Source organism: Myotis davidii, unplaced genomic scaffold, assembly GCF_000327345.1.
Source record: "Myotis davidii unplaced genomic scaffold, ASM32734v1 scaffold143, whole genome shotgun sequence".
NCBI lineage: Eukaryota > Metazoa > Chordata > Mammalia > Chiroptera > Vespertilionidae > Myotis > Myotis davidii.
Genome location: NW_006294876.1, coordinates 3307830 through 3322226, shown reverse-complemented (window position 1 = coordinate 3322226; position 14397 = coordinate 3307830). Strand labels below are relative to the sequence as shown.

Below are 14397 nucleotides of genomic sequence, written 5' to 3'. Positions count from 1 at the left end.
CAGGGCAGGGCACCCTGGGCCTGCCCTAGAGCAAGTGGGTGCCCTGCGCTTCAGCTTCTCCCCCGTCATTCACCCAGGGCCAAGGCCAGGAGCGCTGGCCTGAGCTGCCCGTCTCAGCAGCCCCTGAGGCTGGAGAAATGTTTCCCCCCCATTTTCACACTTACCTCTGTCCTGAGTAGTAAACACTGGATTATTTCCCTGTCATCAAAGATAAATATAGGTAGGTCAGCCAGGAATTTTTTTCATGTCCTTTTGTGGAGAGCTCAGTGGGGTTAATTATACTTTATTCAAAATTCTTTCATGATCCCCAAGTTGGGCTGAAAGCACTGGTGGTGTCCCTGAGGGGCCTGCAGAGGCTTTAGCTAGAACCACCCAGCTCCCTCATAGGCTGGGAAAGAAAGGACAAGCTCTGTGTAGTTTAATTTGTTTGTAGGTGTGGGTGTCCTGCTGCTGCTCCCCCCCTCCCCCCGACGCTTTGCCGTGGGCTGTGCTGGAGTGTGTGGTTCTTTCTTCTAAATCTGTGTCCTCTTAGTAGAAATAAACTGAATTTTTTTCCAAAAGTAAGAATAGAGGGATATTAATGGGCTAATTCCGATTCTTAAAATGCACGTTGGATTGCATTTTTCTTTACACCGTTATTATGCCCATGAATTTTATACTAGGGAGGTGCCAAAAGGGAAGCGAACGTGGGCCAGAGGACCTGGAGCACCGTCAGGGTTAGGGCTCAAACTTCTGAACGTGATTGTTTTTTTCCTCTCGAAGTTGAGATGTATTCAGAGCCTAACAGATACCATTGGCAGTTCCTTCTAAACACACACTCGATGGCCCTTCTCTCGTCCAAGTTGGCAAGCAGGGCGCTTGGGTTGCAGGAAGGAATGAGAGGTTACCGTCAGGGCTGGGAAGATTGTTCTCCGTCTGCCATCTGAGCTTCTGTCCAGCATGTAGTTTTCTGGTTAACCCCTGAGGGCTCTTCTCTGTGAACTGACGTTGACAGTGGGGACCCACAGTGCAATGACCGAGTGTTGGTTCCATTTCAGAGAGGCCGGAACGAGGGCCTGAGCAGCGGCACGCTCTCCAAGTCCTCCTCCTCGGGCATGCAGAGCTGCGGAGAGGAAGAAGGGGAGGAGGGCGCCGACGCCGTGCCCCTGCCCCCGCCCATGGCCATCCAGCAGCACAGCCTGCTCCAGCCGGACTCGCAGGACGACAAGGTAGGGGCCCGGGCCGCCCGCGTGATGGGGGCGCCCTCAATAGCTGCCAAGCTCCAGCCTCATTGTAGGAGATAGGTGACTCCCGGGCCGTCCAAGGGCGTCTGGGAAACATTCTGCTTTTCAGGCAGATTCCGCCAGGCTTGGAAAGAAAAGGGCCGAGGGAGAGAAAAAAGCTTTTGGGATGACAAAGTCCAGTTAGACTAAGTAGCAGGCCGGCATGTGCTGTTTCTCACACACAGGCATTTTTGTATAATATGTTTGGTGCATTTTTAATGGTGCTTCAGCAGTTGCCACTTTTAAAGTAAGGCTCCCTCTTTAACTGTCCCGACGGGGCCCTGAGAGCAGCCACCGGCGCCCCGAGCTGTCTGCACGCCTGCCTCCTCGTCCAGCATTAGGCGGCCTGTTCTCTCTGTGAGGTGCTTTTGCACAGGGTGTTCACATGAGATCGTTGCTGTCCAGTTCCTCTTCCCAGCATGCCACAAATCAGGAGGATCACACTGGAGTGTGGGGACAGGTGTCCAAGTTCAGAGCCACGAAACCCCTCCTTGGAGACGTACGGAGGCGCCAAGCCAAGTCCATCGGTTTCTGTGTTTTTTGAGTTCTTACGCAATTGAGAATTATTTTATATACCCCAATTGTAGATCCCAAAATATCAAACAGGAAACCTGATGGCTGGCTTATGTGTCCTCTCACATCCTGGCCCACTGTGCTCCTCCAAATTGTCAGGTGCTGAAACCGTGCTGTGAAGTCATCACTGGTGTGTTTTTTTGTGGGTTTTTTTTGCAATAGCTAAGTTTTAGGAATAAAACATATCAGTTTTCCCCATTCTTCCCTTTTTTCCTCCCCTGACTCCATCCTCAGCACTATCACGATCACTTGCTGAATCGCCTGTTTTCTGACAGGGGGAGGAGGCAGCCAGGGCCAGTGATGAACTGCTGCCCAGCCAGGTCGCACAGGAATCTTGACCTGAGGCAGACGTTTCTCCAGCCCCTTCTCTGCAGAACTGGCCTCCTCCTTCTCCCCTCCTGGCAGTCAGCACGCAGTCAGGGAGCTGCAGGTCTTGGCTGGAGGATGTAGCTTGGGTTTGAGTCTGGAGTTTGGGGTGACTGAGGTGCACACCCTACACTGTCGGGGGTGGGAGGGAGCAGAGATGAAAGAGGACCTCACCCCTCTGCACAGAGCGGACTCATCAGGAAATGGGGTGCGTCATTTCTCTAACAATCCCTACGCTGTTTCGTAGTATTCTAAGCTATACCGTTCTTAAAAGCAGAAGACTGGAATGTCTTAAATCTGCATGGTCAGCCAAAAGGGAGGTGCTAGGCCTGGTTATTTACCAAGTAAGAGTATTTCTTCTCCACTTAAACAGTGGATTGCATGATATTCTTCTGTTTCCTAAAATGGCTTATTGGTTATTGTGTTACCTCATTGGGTATAATTATCAGCAGCAGTTCTTCATTTACAAAAGTCTATAGTGATGTTCCCAGAGAGTATATTTCTTGTGACTAATATTTTGTTTTGTTCTGTTTTCTCTTTTTGTAAACGTTCACGGCAGCATTATGTTGATTTGTGTTCCGTGTCTGTTTTGGCTCAGTTTCCTTACCTCTCCATTTGAATTGTTTCCCTTGTTTTCTTCACCTCATATTCCAGATTTCATTAGACCAAGCCAACATTTGTTTTGCAAAGTGCATACCTGAATCCACACATGTAGAAGCCTCATTGTGAATGTATAGATCCGTACTGTCTGCTGTGAGAAGTGCATCGCTAGGACAGCTAGCTGTGTGTCGCATGCATCTCCGCTGCCCTTACTATGAAGCGAGGCTCATATTACGCCCCTCTTCTAGTTTCCAATCGATGAACAGCGCAAGTAATCCGCAAACACACGGTGTTTGCCAATTACTGAACTTGAACGCAGTAGCCCTTCCCCCAAATTCCTTAAGTGTCACCCCTGTGCACCCTGACTCTCGCCGTACACGGCGCCTGATAGCTTGTGAGGCCACAGATCTTCTGTACTCTGCACTAATGATTGGGGAAGTGGATGGCACAGGAAATGGTGAGCTCGTCCCCCTCCTCCCTGTCTGCTCAGCGTGCCCTGGTTCCTTTTCCTCCTCGTTTCTTTCTTTTAAACCCATAGGCATTTTTAGTATCTTGTTTTGTTTCCTGATTATTTAAGGATTCACTCATTAGACCGTAAGCCTTTCATTCTTCCATTGATCAGAGTCTGTATTTTTTTCTCCTTCGCCAATAGCCCAGCCAGCAGTTGCAAAAGTTACAGTTAGGATTCTCCCGTGCCCAGGCACCTCTCTGAAAAGCGTTATGATGTTACATGACTGCGGATTGAAAACAGACACTGTCTGCTTTCCACATGTATCCCAGACAGGTTTTATTTAATACTTCATGTCAGAATATTGTAAATTTAGAGGGATGACTTTAAATAAATGCAAACAAAGACAAACTTGTGGTCTTTTTGTCTGGAATTACTTTTAAGAAGAGCTTGAGCTTGCAGGAGGATTTCCTGTCTGTCCAGTGACTAACATAAGGCATTCCCCTCCCCCCTTTCTTTTTCTTAACTTCTTCCATAGGCCTCTTCTCGGTTGTTAGTCCGCCCCACCAGCTCCGAAACGCCGAGTGCAGCCGAGCTTGTCAGTGCAATTGAGGAACTCGTGAAAAGCAAGATGGTAAGGCTTTCCGAGGAGGAGGTGCGGAGGCTCTGCGTGCCGCTGCAGTGTCCGTGTGCTGCTCTTGGGCCTTGTCTGTGTGCTGCTCTCGTGCCCTCATCATGAGGGCTGCAGAACGTGTCTGTGATGTCTTGCACAGTGGGCGTTCCCAAGGCCACCCTCACTTCTACCAGCTGCAAGAGTCGGGTCCCCACGACCATCCTCGGGTTCAGTAGTTCACTGGAAGGGCTCACAGAACTTAGAACAGCCACCGTTGCAGAGCCTTACGGTGAACAGACAGATTAAAACCAGCAGGGTAGAGATGCAGTGGGCTTCGAAGTCAGGCAGAAAGTTAGAAAGTTAGACAGGGAAGGCTGCTAGGAGTTGGCAGATAACTCAAGAAAGAACTGGATGCCACTGATCAAGAATTACAGATCGTGTCTGTAGGAACCGAGTTAAACCTCGGCCTGGCTGTCTCTTTGAGAGACAGCTGATGAATGGTGCCAACAAAGGATGCTTACATTTTAGTCAGTGAGTTTCAAGCATCCTTAGACAGTTTAAAAACAGCCTTTCATACACATCAGTTATATGACCATGAAAATCATCCTTGTCTGTGAATTTAAATAGTTTCCCCAAGAAATGCTATAAGGCAACACTGCCAACCTGCCAGTCAGTAGTCTGCAGGTATTTACATTGCATTCCACTCCAAATGGGCTGAGGTTCGCTGTGATTCACTTAGGTGACCGCTAAATGGAGAGGGGTTCTATGGCTGTCTCTTTCCCCTCCTACTGGTTTATTCCTCCTTTGCAGCTTTACACCCTCACGCCTCTTCTGAAGTTAACAGGCAGAAAGTTGTTGACATTGCGGGAAGGGCATAGGCTTGGGGGTCGGGTAGATGTGGGTTGAAACTCTCCTACTTACTGTCTCTCAGCTGTGAGCTGGGACCATGAATGCAATGGGGTTTGTTAAGCTCCTAGCAAGCGTTCGTCGTGTGGACATTCACTGATGCCTCTCTTTCCCAGTGGGAAAACCACACTTATTCTTTTTCTGATGGACTCGCCCCTTCTCCATCCTCCAGGGAACATGATCTAGATTCTGCCTTTTTTCCTGGTCCAAGAGAAACATAACTGCATTGATTTCCTGTCACTGATCCTTCCGTGACGAACAGGAACTACTTTGTGGGTAAAAACCCAAGTGACTCTTTTAAATATGCTTCACCCTATCCTGGCCCCTGGGACTCTGAGTTGCTCCTGCCTATCCCACCACATGCATCATGTTCATTTCCGTGTGGGTGATGATCTCTTAGGCTCAGGCACCTTCACGATAGGATTTGAACCCTGAATGGTTTATGCATCAAAAGCGAGGTATTCATGGATTGGATTGGGGAGAAGGTGCTCGACTCCTATGCAGGAGTATTCAAGGGACAACCTCCTGACCCGAAAACCTGAGTGTCCTGTCTGAAAAGTCAGAACCAACAGAAAACTTCCTGCGTTTGCTCCTCTCTCCTGTCTACGTTCCTGAGAGATTGTGTATCTTCTGTGTATCTTCCCTGAGTGTCAGCTATAGTGGCTGCTGGGATTTGACTTTGGGGTTTTCTTCCGTTCGTTGTTCTAAGTATAAAATGAGATACAAGAAAGAATGGGGATTAATGAAGTAAACATCTAATTCAAGATAGTAGAAGAACAAAAAATAAACCAAAGCAGAAGGAATGAGTTTATAGAGATAAAAACAAAAATTATTGAGCTGAAAAAGAGAAAAGTAATAGAATATATAAAACCAAAAATTGGTTCTTTCAAAAAATATAGATATCAGGTAACCTGAAAAAAAAAAAAAAGAAACAAAGCACAAATTCACAAAATAAGACATTATAGGGGAGCAGCAAACAGGAAATTGAAGCAGTCATAACATTACTTTGTTCAACTCTTTAAAAGTACATTTGAAAACCTGCATGAAATCTGCAGCTTTTAAGATATAATTTACCAAAACCAACCTCAGAAGAGAAAATCGCTACAAGACCTTTCTTCGTCTAAGAAAGAAATTTGACAAGAACCTACCCGCCACAACACCACCAAGCGCAGGGGATCCACAAGTAATTCTTCCGAATCTGCCATCCTGGGTCCGAGGCAGCTGTGGCTGTGGCAGCCTCCCCCTCACACGCTGCTCGTGGATGAGGCAGTGGGCAGCATTGAGGGAGTAGACGGCATAAATGTGACGAAAACACGCAGCCCTGAGGGCGCCCTGTTGGTGTATGCACCCAGGTCTCTCTGGATGGCACCCCCACGTCTGGACCAGCCATGTCTCGGTCCAGACAGCCTTCCAGCAGCTACAGAAACTGCCTCGCGGACATCACTGAAGTCCAGGACTTCACCTCACTCGCTCCTGGGCGAGGGCACCTCGGGCATTTCTCACTTCCTTTTTTTTCTCACCATTCAAGTGGACAGAGTTAATTCTGAGCTTCAGCTGCTAGGGGTCTGGACAGGAGGCAGAGCAGAGCTTCCCCCCTCATTCTTCAGACTCGTCTCCTGCCAGGACCTCCAGAACCAGCGGGCGGCCAGCCTTTGCTCTCGCTGCAAATCACTCGCTGCCAGTTAAGGTCAATAGCTATTTATTTGAAACTTCGAGTGCTCTTCTCTCATTAAACCCTGTTCCCCAACTGCGTTTCGCAAGTCAGAGCAGCAGTTGGTGTGTTTCCACAGCCCCGTGGGTGTGATGAGCACAATTTCATGCACAGACTTTGTGTCCTCCAAGCTGTGCTTCGTGATGGAGTCAGCATTGTTCTCTGAAGGGGAGAAAACAGGACACGCGTTGAGGCTTTAATTTGGTAGGAAATACTGTGTTCTTGCAGTTTGTGTTGGGCTTTCTGTTTGAAGATAAGTCAAGCATATTTTCCCGGTTCAGTCACTAAGTACTTCTCGGTCACCTCTGAATGTCCAGCGGGGCTGCTTCGGAAACTTTCAAACTATAACCTATGCTTTGTGAATTCAGGTTAAGAAAGAAAAGTAATATGTACCAAGTAGAAAGCAATCAGCTGCAAATCATTGTCACGTTAATCCATAGAGAGAAGTCACCAATATTTAACTCCCAGATTTAATCACCTGTAAAGCTTTGCTTGAGGTTCTACAGTAGATACAACAACAAAAACCATCACCTGCAGAAACTAACATCCGAGGGGTGGGGTGGGGGGCAGGTTGGATCAGTAATTGAGGCCAGCATGCCTGCTTCCTCCAGAAGAGACAGACAGGAAGTGCAAGTGCCCCTAAGACCGGCATCATGGTTAGCTGAGCAATCTGTGTGCACCAGAGTATGAATCAAGGCTTCTTAGATCATCAAGAAAAAACCAAGTTTTGTTTAAACTACAACACAGTTTGCCGATGCTGCCACGTAGCCCACAGTAAGGCACGTGGGTGGACATATGGGGTAAACCGGGCAATCGAGGCAATGGCACACATTTCTGAGCAGATCATGCTTTCAAAAGGCAGGAATATAACTGAAAAGACAATTTCTGGATTTGAACTGGGTGCAGTGCTCTGGTGTAAACATGTTGTATATTTTTCTAATTATTTGTAATAAGGAATATCAGTGGCTATAAACTTACTTTTTTTATTCTAATGTTCCTCTTTTATTCAGCTCCTCTTACTTAGTTTTTTAATAAAGTTGGGAGGATTGTTATTAAGTACTGTATAATTTCACAAAAATAGATTTTCTGATTTTGCGATCAGCTCTACTGTATCTCCTGAGTGTGAGATTTTCTTACCCTGATTTCAGCCCCGATGACTCTGGGCAGAATCGTGATTGGGGATGTCATTTCTTTCAGGCGCTGGAGGATCGTCCCAGCTCCCTCCTCGTTGACCAGGGAGACAGCAGCAGCCCCTCCTTCAACCCTTCAGACAACTCGCTTCTCTCCTCCTCCTCGCCCATCGACGAGATGGAAGAAAGGAAGTCCAGCTCCCTAAAGAGGCGGCAGTAAGACACACGTTTGCACTGTCATTGTTTGGGTGGCTTTCCTCCCGTCACTGTCACCTTCAGAACTGGAGCTGGGTCTCATGCCTGACTGAGTGCAGTGAGGAGACCCAGGGGTTCTGAGTAACTGCATGTATGCTTGAAAAGCCCTCAGGCCCCCGAAGGGCTCAGTCAGCCATCGCTGCAGTTTTTATTGTTTCATTTGTATATTATACAACTTAATTTTTAATATGTTTTTATTGATTTTTAGAGAGAGGAAGGAAAAGGAGAGAAAGAAACATCAAAGATGAGAAAGAAACATTGATTGGCTGCCTCCTGCATACCCCCTACTGGGGATCAAGCTGCAGCCCCCCAGGCATGTGCCCTGATCATGACCTTTTGGTGCGTGGGACAACACTCAGCCACTGACCCACACCGGCCAGGGCACAAATCATTCTTATTTATTCATAAATTCTAGACAAGAATATCCCCTCAAATTTGTGGTGATAAACTCCTATACTTTCTATTGTATGCACAGTTGTGAAAGAAAAAGAAGGCAACATAAAATTAAATTCAGTCCCCAAAACCGTAATATTTTCTGAATATATATTAGTGGTAGGTTTCTCTGTTCCAGTAAAGTATCTTATAGTGAAAGAAGAAGAATGAGCCCTGATAAATATTAGGTTAAACTTGCCTTTGAGGGAAAGAACACTGGTAAGCTGCACAGGGGCTGTGTCCGGGCACCTAGATGATGGGGCTCACGTGGGAGGTGCTTAGTCAGCGTGGGCAGGTTGAATGAATGAATGAATGAATGAATGAAATAACCAACCAACCAACCAACCAACCAAGGAAGGACTTTAGGTAACTGGGTGCGGATGTGCTCTGCTGATAAGTAATTGTCTTCTATTATCTGAGTGACCTTAGGCAGTTACTGAACCTTACAAAAAGAAACACTTCTGTGTTAAGTTTTTTTCCTGTATGTTCAGAGAAGTTTACAATGACTTAATCATTAAAACACAAAAGCCTGCTTCCTGCAATGTCATGCGTTATAACAAACTTACCTCTGTGCTTCCCTTGGTTGTTCCTTTACTGATCGTGATCGGGTCTGATGGTGGGAGTTCGCCCTGAGTGGGAAGTGTCTTGTGACCTCCACAGCCCTCGGGTCACCCAGGTGCACCTCCCTGGATTTGGGACGCTCAGGATTGGCGACTCTGTGGTACAAGTCTGACATGTTTCTTCGCATTCCTGGGGTGTCTGCCCCGACAAAAGCAAACGTGCAGAAGAATTCCTTTAGAAAATGAAGAGTGTAGATTATAAACACTTTTTCTCTCTCTCTAGCTACGTTTTGCAAGAATTAGTGGAGACAGAGCGTGACTACGTGCGGGACCTCGGCTATGTGGTAGAGGTATGTTTTCAGAGATTTAATAACACTGAGACTTTCTCCCAAGCTTTAAAGACATTTTTGACCAAAAAAAAAAGCATTACTGAAAAATAAAGTTGAGCCAATTGTCTTAACAATCAGTATTCACTTTTAAAGGCCTCTTTCTGCCTGATGTACCTGACATGCTCATTTTTTAATAATTAAGTTTTAGCCAGCACCGGTTTGGCTCAGTGGATAGAGCATCGGCCTGCGGACTGAGGGGTCCCGGGTTCGATTCCGGTCAAGGGCATGTACCTTGGTTGCGGGCACATCCCCAGTAGGAGATGTGCAGGAGGCAGCTGATCGATGTTTCTCTCTCATCGATGTTTCTAACTCTCTATCCCTCTCCCTTCCTCTCTGTCAAAAATCAATAAAACATATTTTTTAAAAAAATAATAATTAAGTTTTAAAATTATGATATCTAACCATTGTAACTATTATATGGGAGTCTTGCCTTTAATTATTGTACAAGAGTAGGTATCACCACAGAAATGCGAACATCACTGGTTAACAGAGTCTGTGCCCAGCTGTGGATTCAGGCCCATCCTGAATCTGCCTGGCTTCAGAGAATGGTCAGTGGATGCGCCAGACTATTTGCTTATCGTTTTCCTGGACACATATCTCACCATTTTCATTGCCCGGAGGTTGCTATGCCCTGCGTAGCCATCGGAAACCACTGCTGGGGTCAAGGAGCGCCTCTAGGCTTTTCCCTGCCTTTAAGCTCAAAGCATGATCATCTCCATAAACTCAGCTCATAGAGCTATTTTTATAGCATAAAATCTTATCACCTCTTCCTTCAACTCTGTGTGGGACAATGCTTTAGGGGTCTATATTCTATTAAAGTAATGGCTAGTAAGTTAAATGTGTAACAAAAAGAGTTACCATACTTGCTTTGACTACAGTCATCGTTAACAGCAAAAGAAGTCACTTGAATACTTAAGAGATTCTGGTACAGGCTGAATTCCAGGTGCGTTAAATAAAAGTTTTAACCACATTTTAGCAACATATTTAATCAGCCATTGTTAAAAAAAATCTATGAAAAGAGTATAGTTAAGTACTGCTTTAACAAATTATGGAAATAATCCAAAAAGAAAAGAAAATCTGTTCATATAAGAAATGCTGAGAACAGAGGAAATGTTTCTGGGCAAATAGTTAATATTTATAAGATGATTTGTTTTATGGAACCATTTACATTTATTTAAGCTTCTTCAGTTCCTTAGAAGGACTGTGATGGCGCATGGAGAGAAAACCATGGCAATGAATAGAACAGTGTCCGTTCTGCTTACATGTACACACTGGTCCTTGAACATCAAGGGTTTGAACTGCTTAGTCCACTTACATGTGGATTTTTTTTTCATTAAATACTGTAAATGTGTTTTCTCTCTCATGATTTTCTTAATAACATTTTCTTTTCTCTAGCTTACTTTATTGAAAGAATACAGTATGTAATACACACAACATAGAAAAGATGTATTAATTGACTTTGTTATCAGTAGGCTTCTGGTCAACAGTAGGCTAGTTGGAAGTTAAGTTTTTGAGGAGTCTAGTTATATGTGTATTTTTGAGGGCACTGGGGGTGGCACCCCTAAACCCCTGTGTTGTTCAAGTGCCAGTTAAGGACCCTTTCCATATAGGATTTGTATTTGTTTTTAAATAAAGAATTGGTTACAAGACATGGTATATGTCTGTTTTGTCCCTTATTACTAAACCATCACTTGGTACAAACATGTTCAATGTAATAAACATGTTTTTTTAATATTTCATTATAGGGCTACATGGCACTTATGAAAGAAGATGGTGTTCCTGATGACATGAAAGGAAAAGACAAGATTGTTTTTGGCAACATCCATCAGATTTATGACTGGCACAGAGAGTACGTAAAGTCCACGTCATGCTGGGTGGTGTGCACACTGCGTCCCGGTCAGACCCCCACATGTCAGCGAATGGGGACGGATAGGCATTGGGTCATTGCATTTCCTTGCCTGTGCAGCTGGGGGAGGCAGCTGGTGCACAGGAAGTATTGATGGGCCGAGGAGTTTTGTGGTAGCATTTCATGGCCCACGCAAGACTCCTTCGTGCTGGTCCATCCCGGGGCCCCACCTCAGGGTGCCGAGCCTCACCACCTGGTCCATAGCCCAGGCCTGACCTTGAGTCCTTGACATCCCCTCTCTGTGCCACCATCTTTAGCTGCACACCTGGGTCATAGTGTGACCCCCCTCGTGGGATTTCTGTGAACGGGCACCGAGTTAATATACATGAACCACTTAGAACATCATCTGCATAGAGTTAGCCTCGATACATATTTCTAAGGAATTGCAGCCACCTCCTGAATAAATACCGATTACACTCAGAGGGTCTTGAAGATGCTCATCTTCCCACTCAGTTTTAATGGAAAGTGTGGGCGTGATTGCTCATGGAAGTCAGATTTGGTCGCGGTGCATTGCCACACCTGCCCTAACGAGATCCAGGTCGGGGCTGACTCTACAGCAGCCGCCTGGCCTGCAGAGCTGGTCACTGCACGTCCATCCCTCAGGTCACCTTGCTGCTGACTTTAAAAATCCTTCATCCAGGGATTGCTCTATGTCAGCTGCTGGTGCTGTTGTGGGCAGTTCAGCTACATTGTCCGTTCCCCGTCGTGTGGGCAGCTCCTGCCTTCCTGTCTGTGTGCGCGTCGCGTCCCGAGCCTACAGCACCTATCATCACTTCTAAACCCAGTCAAGTGCTCGCTTCCCCGTGAGCCCCGACCACTCTAGGCAGGAGTGCTCCCTCCAGGCAGATGACACGTGCAAGGGGGCTTTTGAAACTGGACACACCCTAGAGATACAAGGAGGATTGCCATGGTGTGTCTCAAGTGGGATTGTATTATTTCAGTATCTCTCTCCCCTAAGGGAATGTAGGACTTTTAAGCCCAGGTCTTAGTTGTTATATCTCCTATAATATCTCATCCAGTCGGACTCAGATGAATGCTCGGTCAGCTTTAGGAGCAGCTCTAACTTACGGCTCTCTAGCCTGTAGACTTTATAAAGAGATATTTGGTACTATTACCCAGAATTCTATTCCCAGCGTGACAGGGAAGGGGAAAATAACTGGTCCTGCTGACGAGACAGAGATATTGGCACCGAGGTTGTGTCTCCCACAACAGCCGCAGACCTGGGGGATATTTTAACCCAAAGGCTGCACACGTTCAATACAGACTGATTGGCTTTCAGGTTAATAAAATAACAAGCATGAAAGGGATGATATCTTGGACATAGACCACACACAGCTGCCGTCCCAACAAGGAATGTCCACAACTATTTCGTTTCTGTGGTTGTCACACTCCTCTCTTCTCAGCTTTTTTTTAGGGGAGCTGGAGAAGTGCCTTGAAGACCCCGAAAAGCTCGGATCCCTCTTTGTGAAACATGTGAGTGTGATACTGTTGCTTATGTGCCGTTCTGATACTGTCCTGTTTAGTGATTGGTTTGTCAGACTGAAGGCGAGCTCACAGTTTACACACGTGTTTGTGTGAAGAATAAGCCAAATGGCTCAGTGCCAGAGAGTCGGGTCAAAGCTCCCACACGAGGGCGCCCCGAGGCCGCCAGGGCAGCGTGCAGGAGGGCCTCCCTGTGTCAGAGTGTTAAAGGGCTGCCTGTCCGTGGCTCAGTCTAACACAACGTGTTTCTATTACTACATAAGGACATTCTGGGGTGAAGCTGGCATCTTTTACTGCGATTGTGCTGGTGACAAACATTTGCTGATCTGCCGGCAGTTCCCCACCGTTGGCTCTCCGCCTCGGTGCACCTGGTAGCGCCGAGCAGAGGGCTGGTGACACTTAGCATTTGGGAAATAGTTTTGAGGGACCGCAGGGGTGCACACCACACCTGGAGCTTCGCCAGGCGAAGGATGGCTCGCAGTCCGCTTGCCCTGCCTTCATATTTGAGACGAAAGAGCTGTTTCTTCCCAATTAAAACAGCCAGGCTTCCTAGGGCCACTGGAGGTTTGAAGGGCGGGAGTGTTTTCTTCCTTTAATGAGAACTGTGTTCCTTTGCTGTCTCGTTTTTGCCAGTACCCGAGGGGGTGATAAAGGAGGTCTGTTTCTGGAGCCACAAAAGAGTGGGCTGTTCTATGTCAGGAATCTGGAATGTGCTCCCAAGTCTAAACCATGCAGTTTTGTTTTAGGAAATTTCCTTTCTGAAGGTACTGAAATGTGCATGTGCTCTTATATTCTAATGAGCTTCCTGTTGTTATAACCTGTCTGTCTGCCTTTGTCATCCCCAGGAGAGAAGGTTGCACATGTACATAGTTTACTGTCAGAATAAACCGAAGTCTGAGCACATTGTCTCAGAATACATTGACACCTTTTTTGAGGTAAGACCTAAGATAGAAACAAAGGTTTTCTGAATCTCTTGTGATAATTTAAGCTTCTCAAAACTTTAAGTAGTAATGGTCACCCAGGAAACGAGCCTCAGTTCTAAGAGTTCTGGGCCTGTGTTTGGTTCTTGGGATTCAGTCTGCGGTCGCGTCCTTAGCATTCAGAAGACTGGGTCATTGTGAAAATAGGGGTTTTGTTTCATTTTAAATCTGTTTTCAACTTAAGGCTCATTACACATTCAGAATAATTCATGATCTAAATTTTTAGCCTAAAACTAAAATATGTGTGTGAATAAAAAGGCATTTGAAAGAAAGTCTTTAAACAAGCATCAAAGCAAAGACTGTTTTGAAAAACAGCTCAAGAAGGTTAAAGTATAAACTTTGGACATTCTGAGAAATAGTATATAGTAGTTGGTTTTTGTGCAGCGTGACCTCTTTTCTCAGTACTTTTATTCTGGTGTAGTGAGCATTTCTGACAAGTGTGCAACGACTAAAAAAATGCCCTTTAAAAAAAAAAAAGACAATACTTTTTTTTCCCCTCTTTTAAAACCAGGACTTAAAGCAGCGCCTTGGCCATAGGTTGCAACTCACAGATTTGTTAATCAAACCGGTGCAGAGAATTATGAAATACCAGCTGTTACTGAAGGTAAGAGCTCACCAGGTGCTCGTTCTGGTGTCGGGAGTTTGGTGAAGCAAGACGCAGTGAGGGTGAAGGGGGGTCCGGGAGGTGAGGGAGGAGGAGGGTCCGGGAGGTGAGGGAGGAGGGTCGGGAGGTGAGGGAGGAGGAGGATCGGGAGGTGAGGGAGGAGGAGGATCGGGAGGTGAG

The 14397-nt window shown here is 46.2% G+C and overlaps 1 protein-coding gene across 1 annotated transcript in view; it reads left to right on the top strand.

The window, feature by feature from the left end:
• TRIO (trio Rho guanine nucleotide exchange factor) overlaps nt 1–14397 on the top strand; it is a 205763-nt gene that overhangs the window by 169399 nt on the left and 21967 nt on the right. Inside the window, 8 exon segments of the mRNA XM_015567633.1 lie at nt 1038–1208; nt 3788–3883; nt 7677–7825; nt 9140–9206; nt 10991–11094; nt 12555–12624; nt 13479–13568; nt 14125–14217. Coding sequence (XP_015423119.1) covers nt 1038–1208; nt 3788–3883; nt 7677–7825; nt 9140–9206; nt 10991–11094; nt 12555–12624; nt 13479–13568; nt 14125–14217 — 840 coding nt within the window.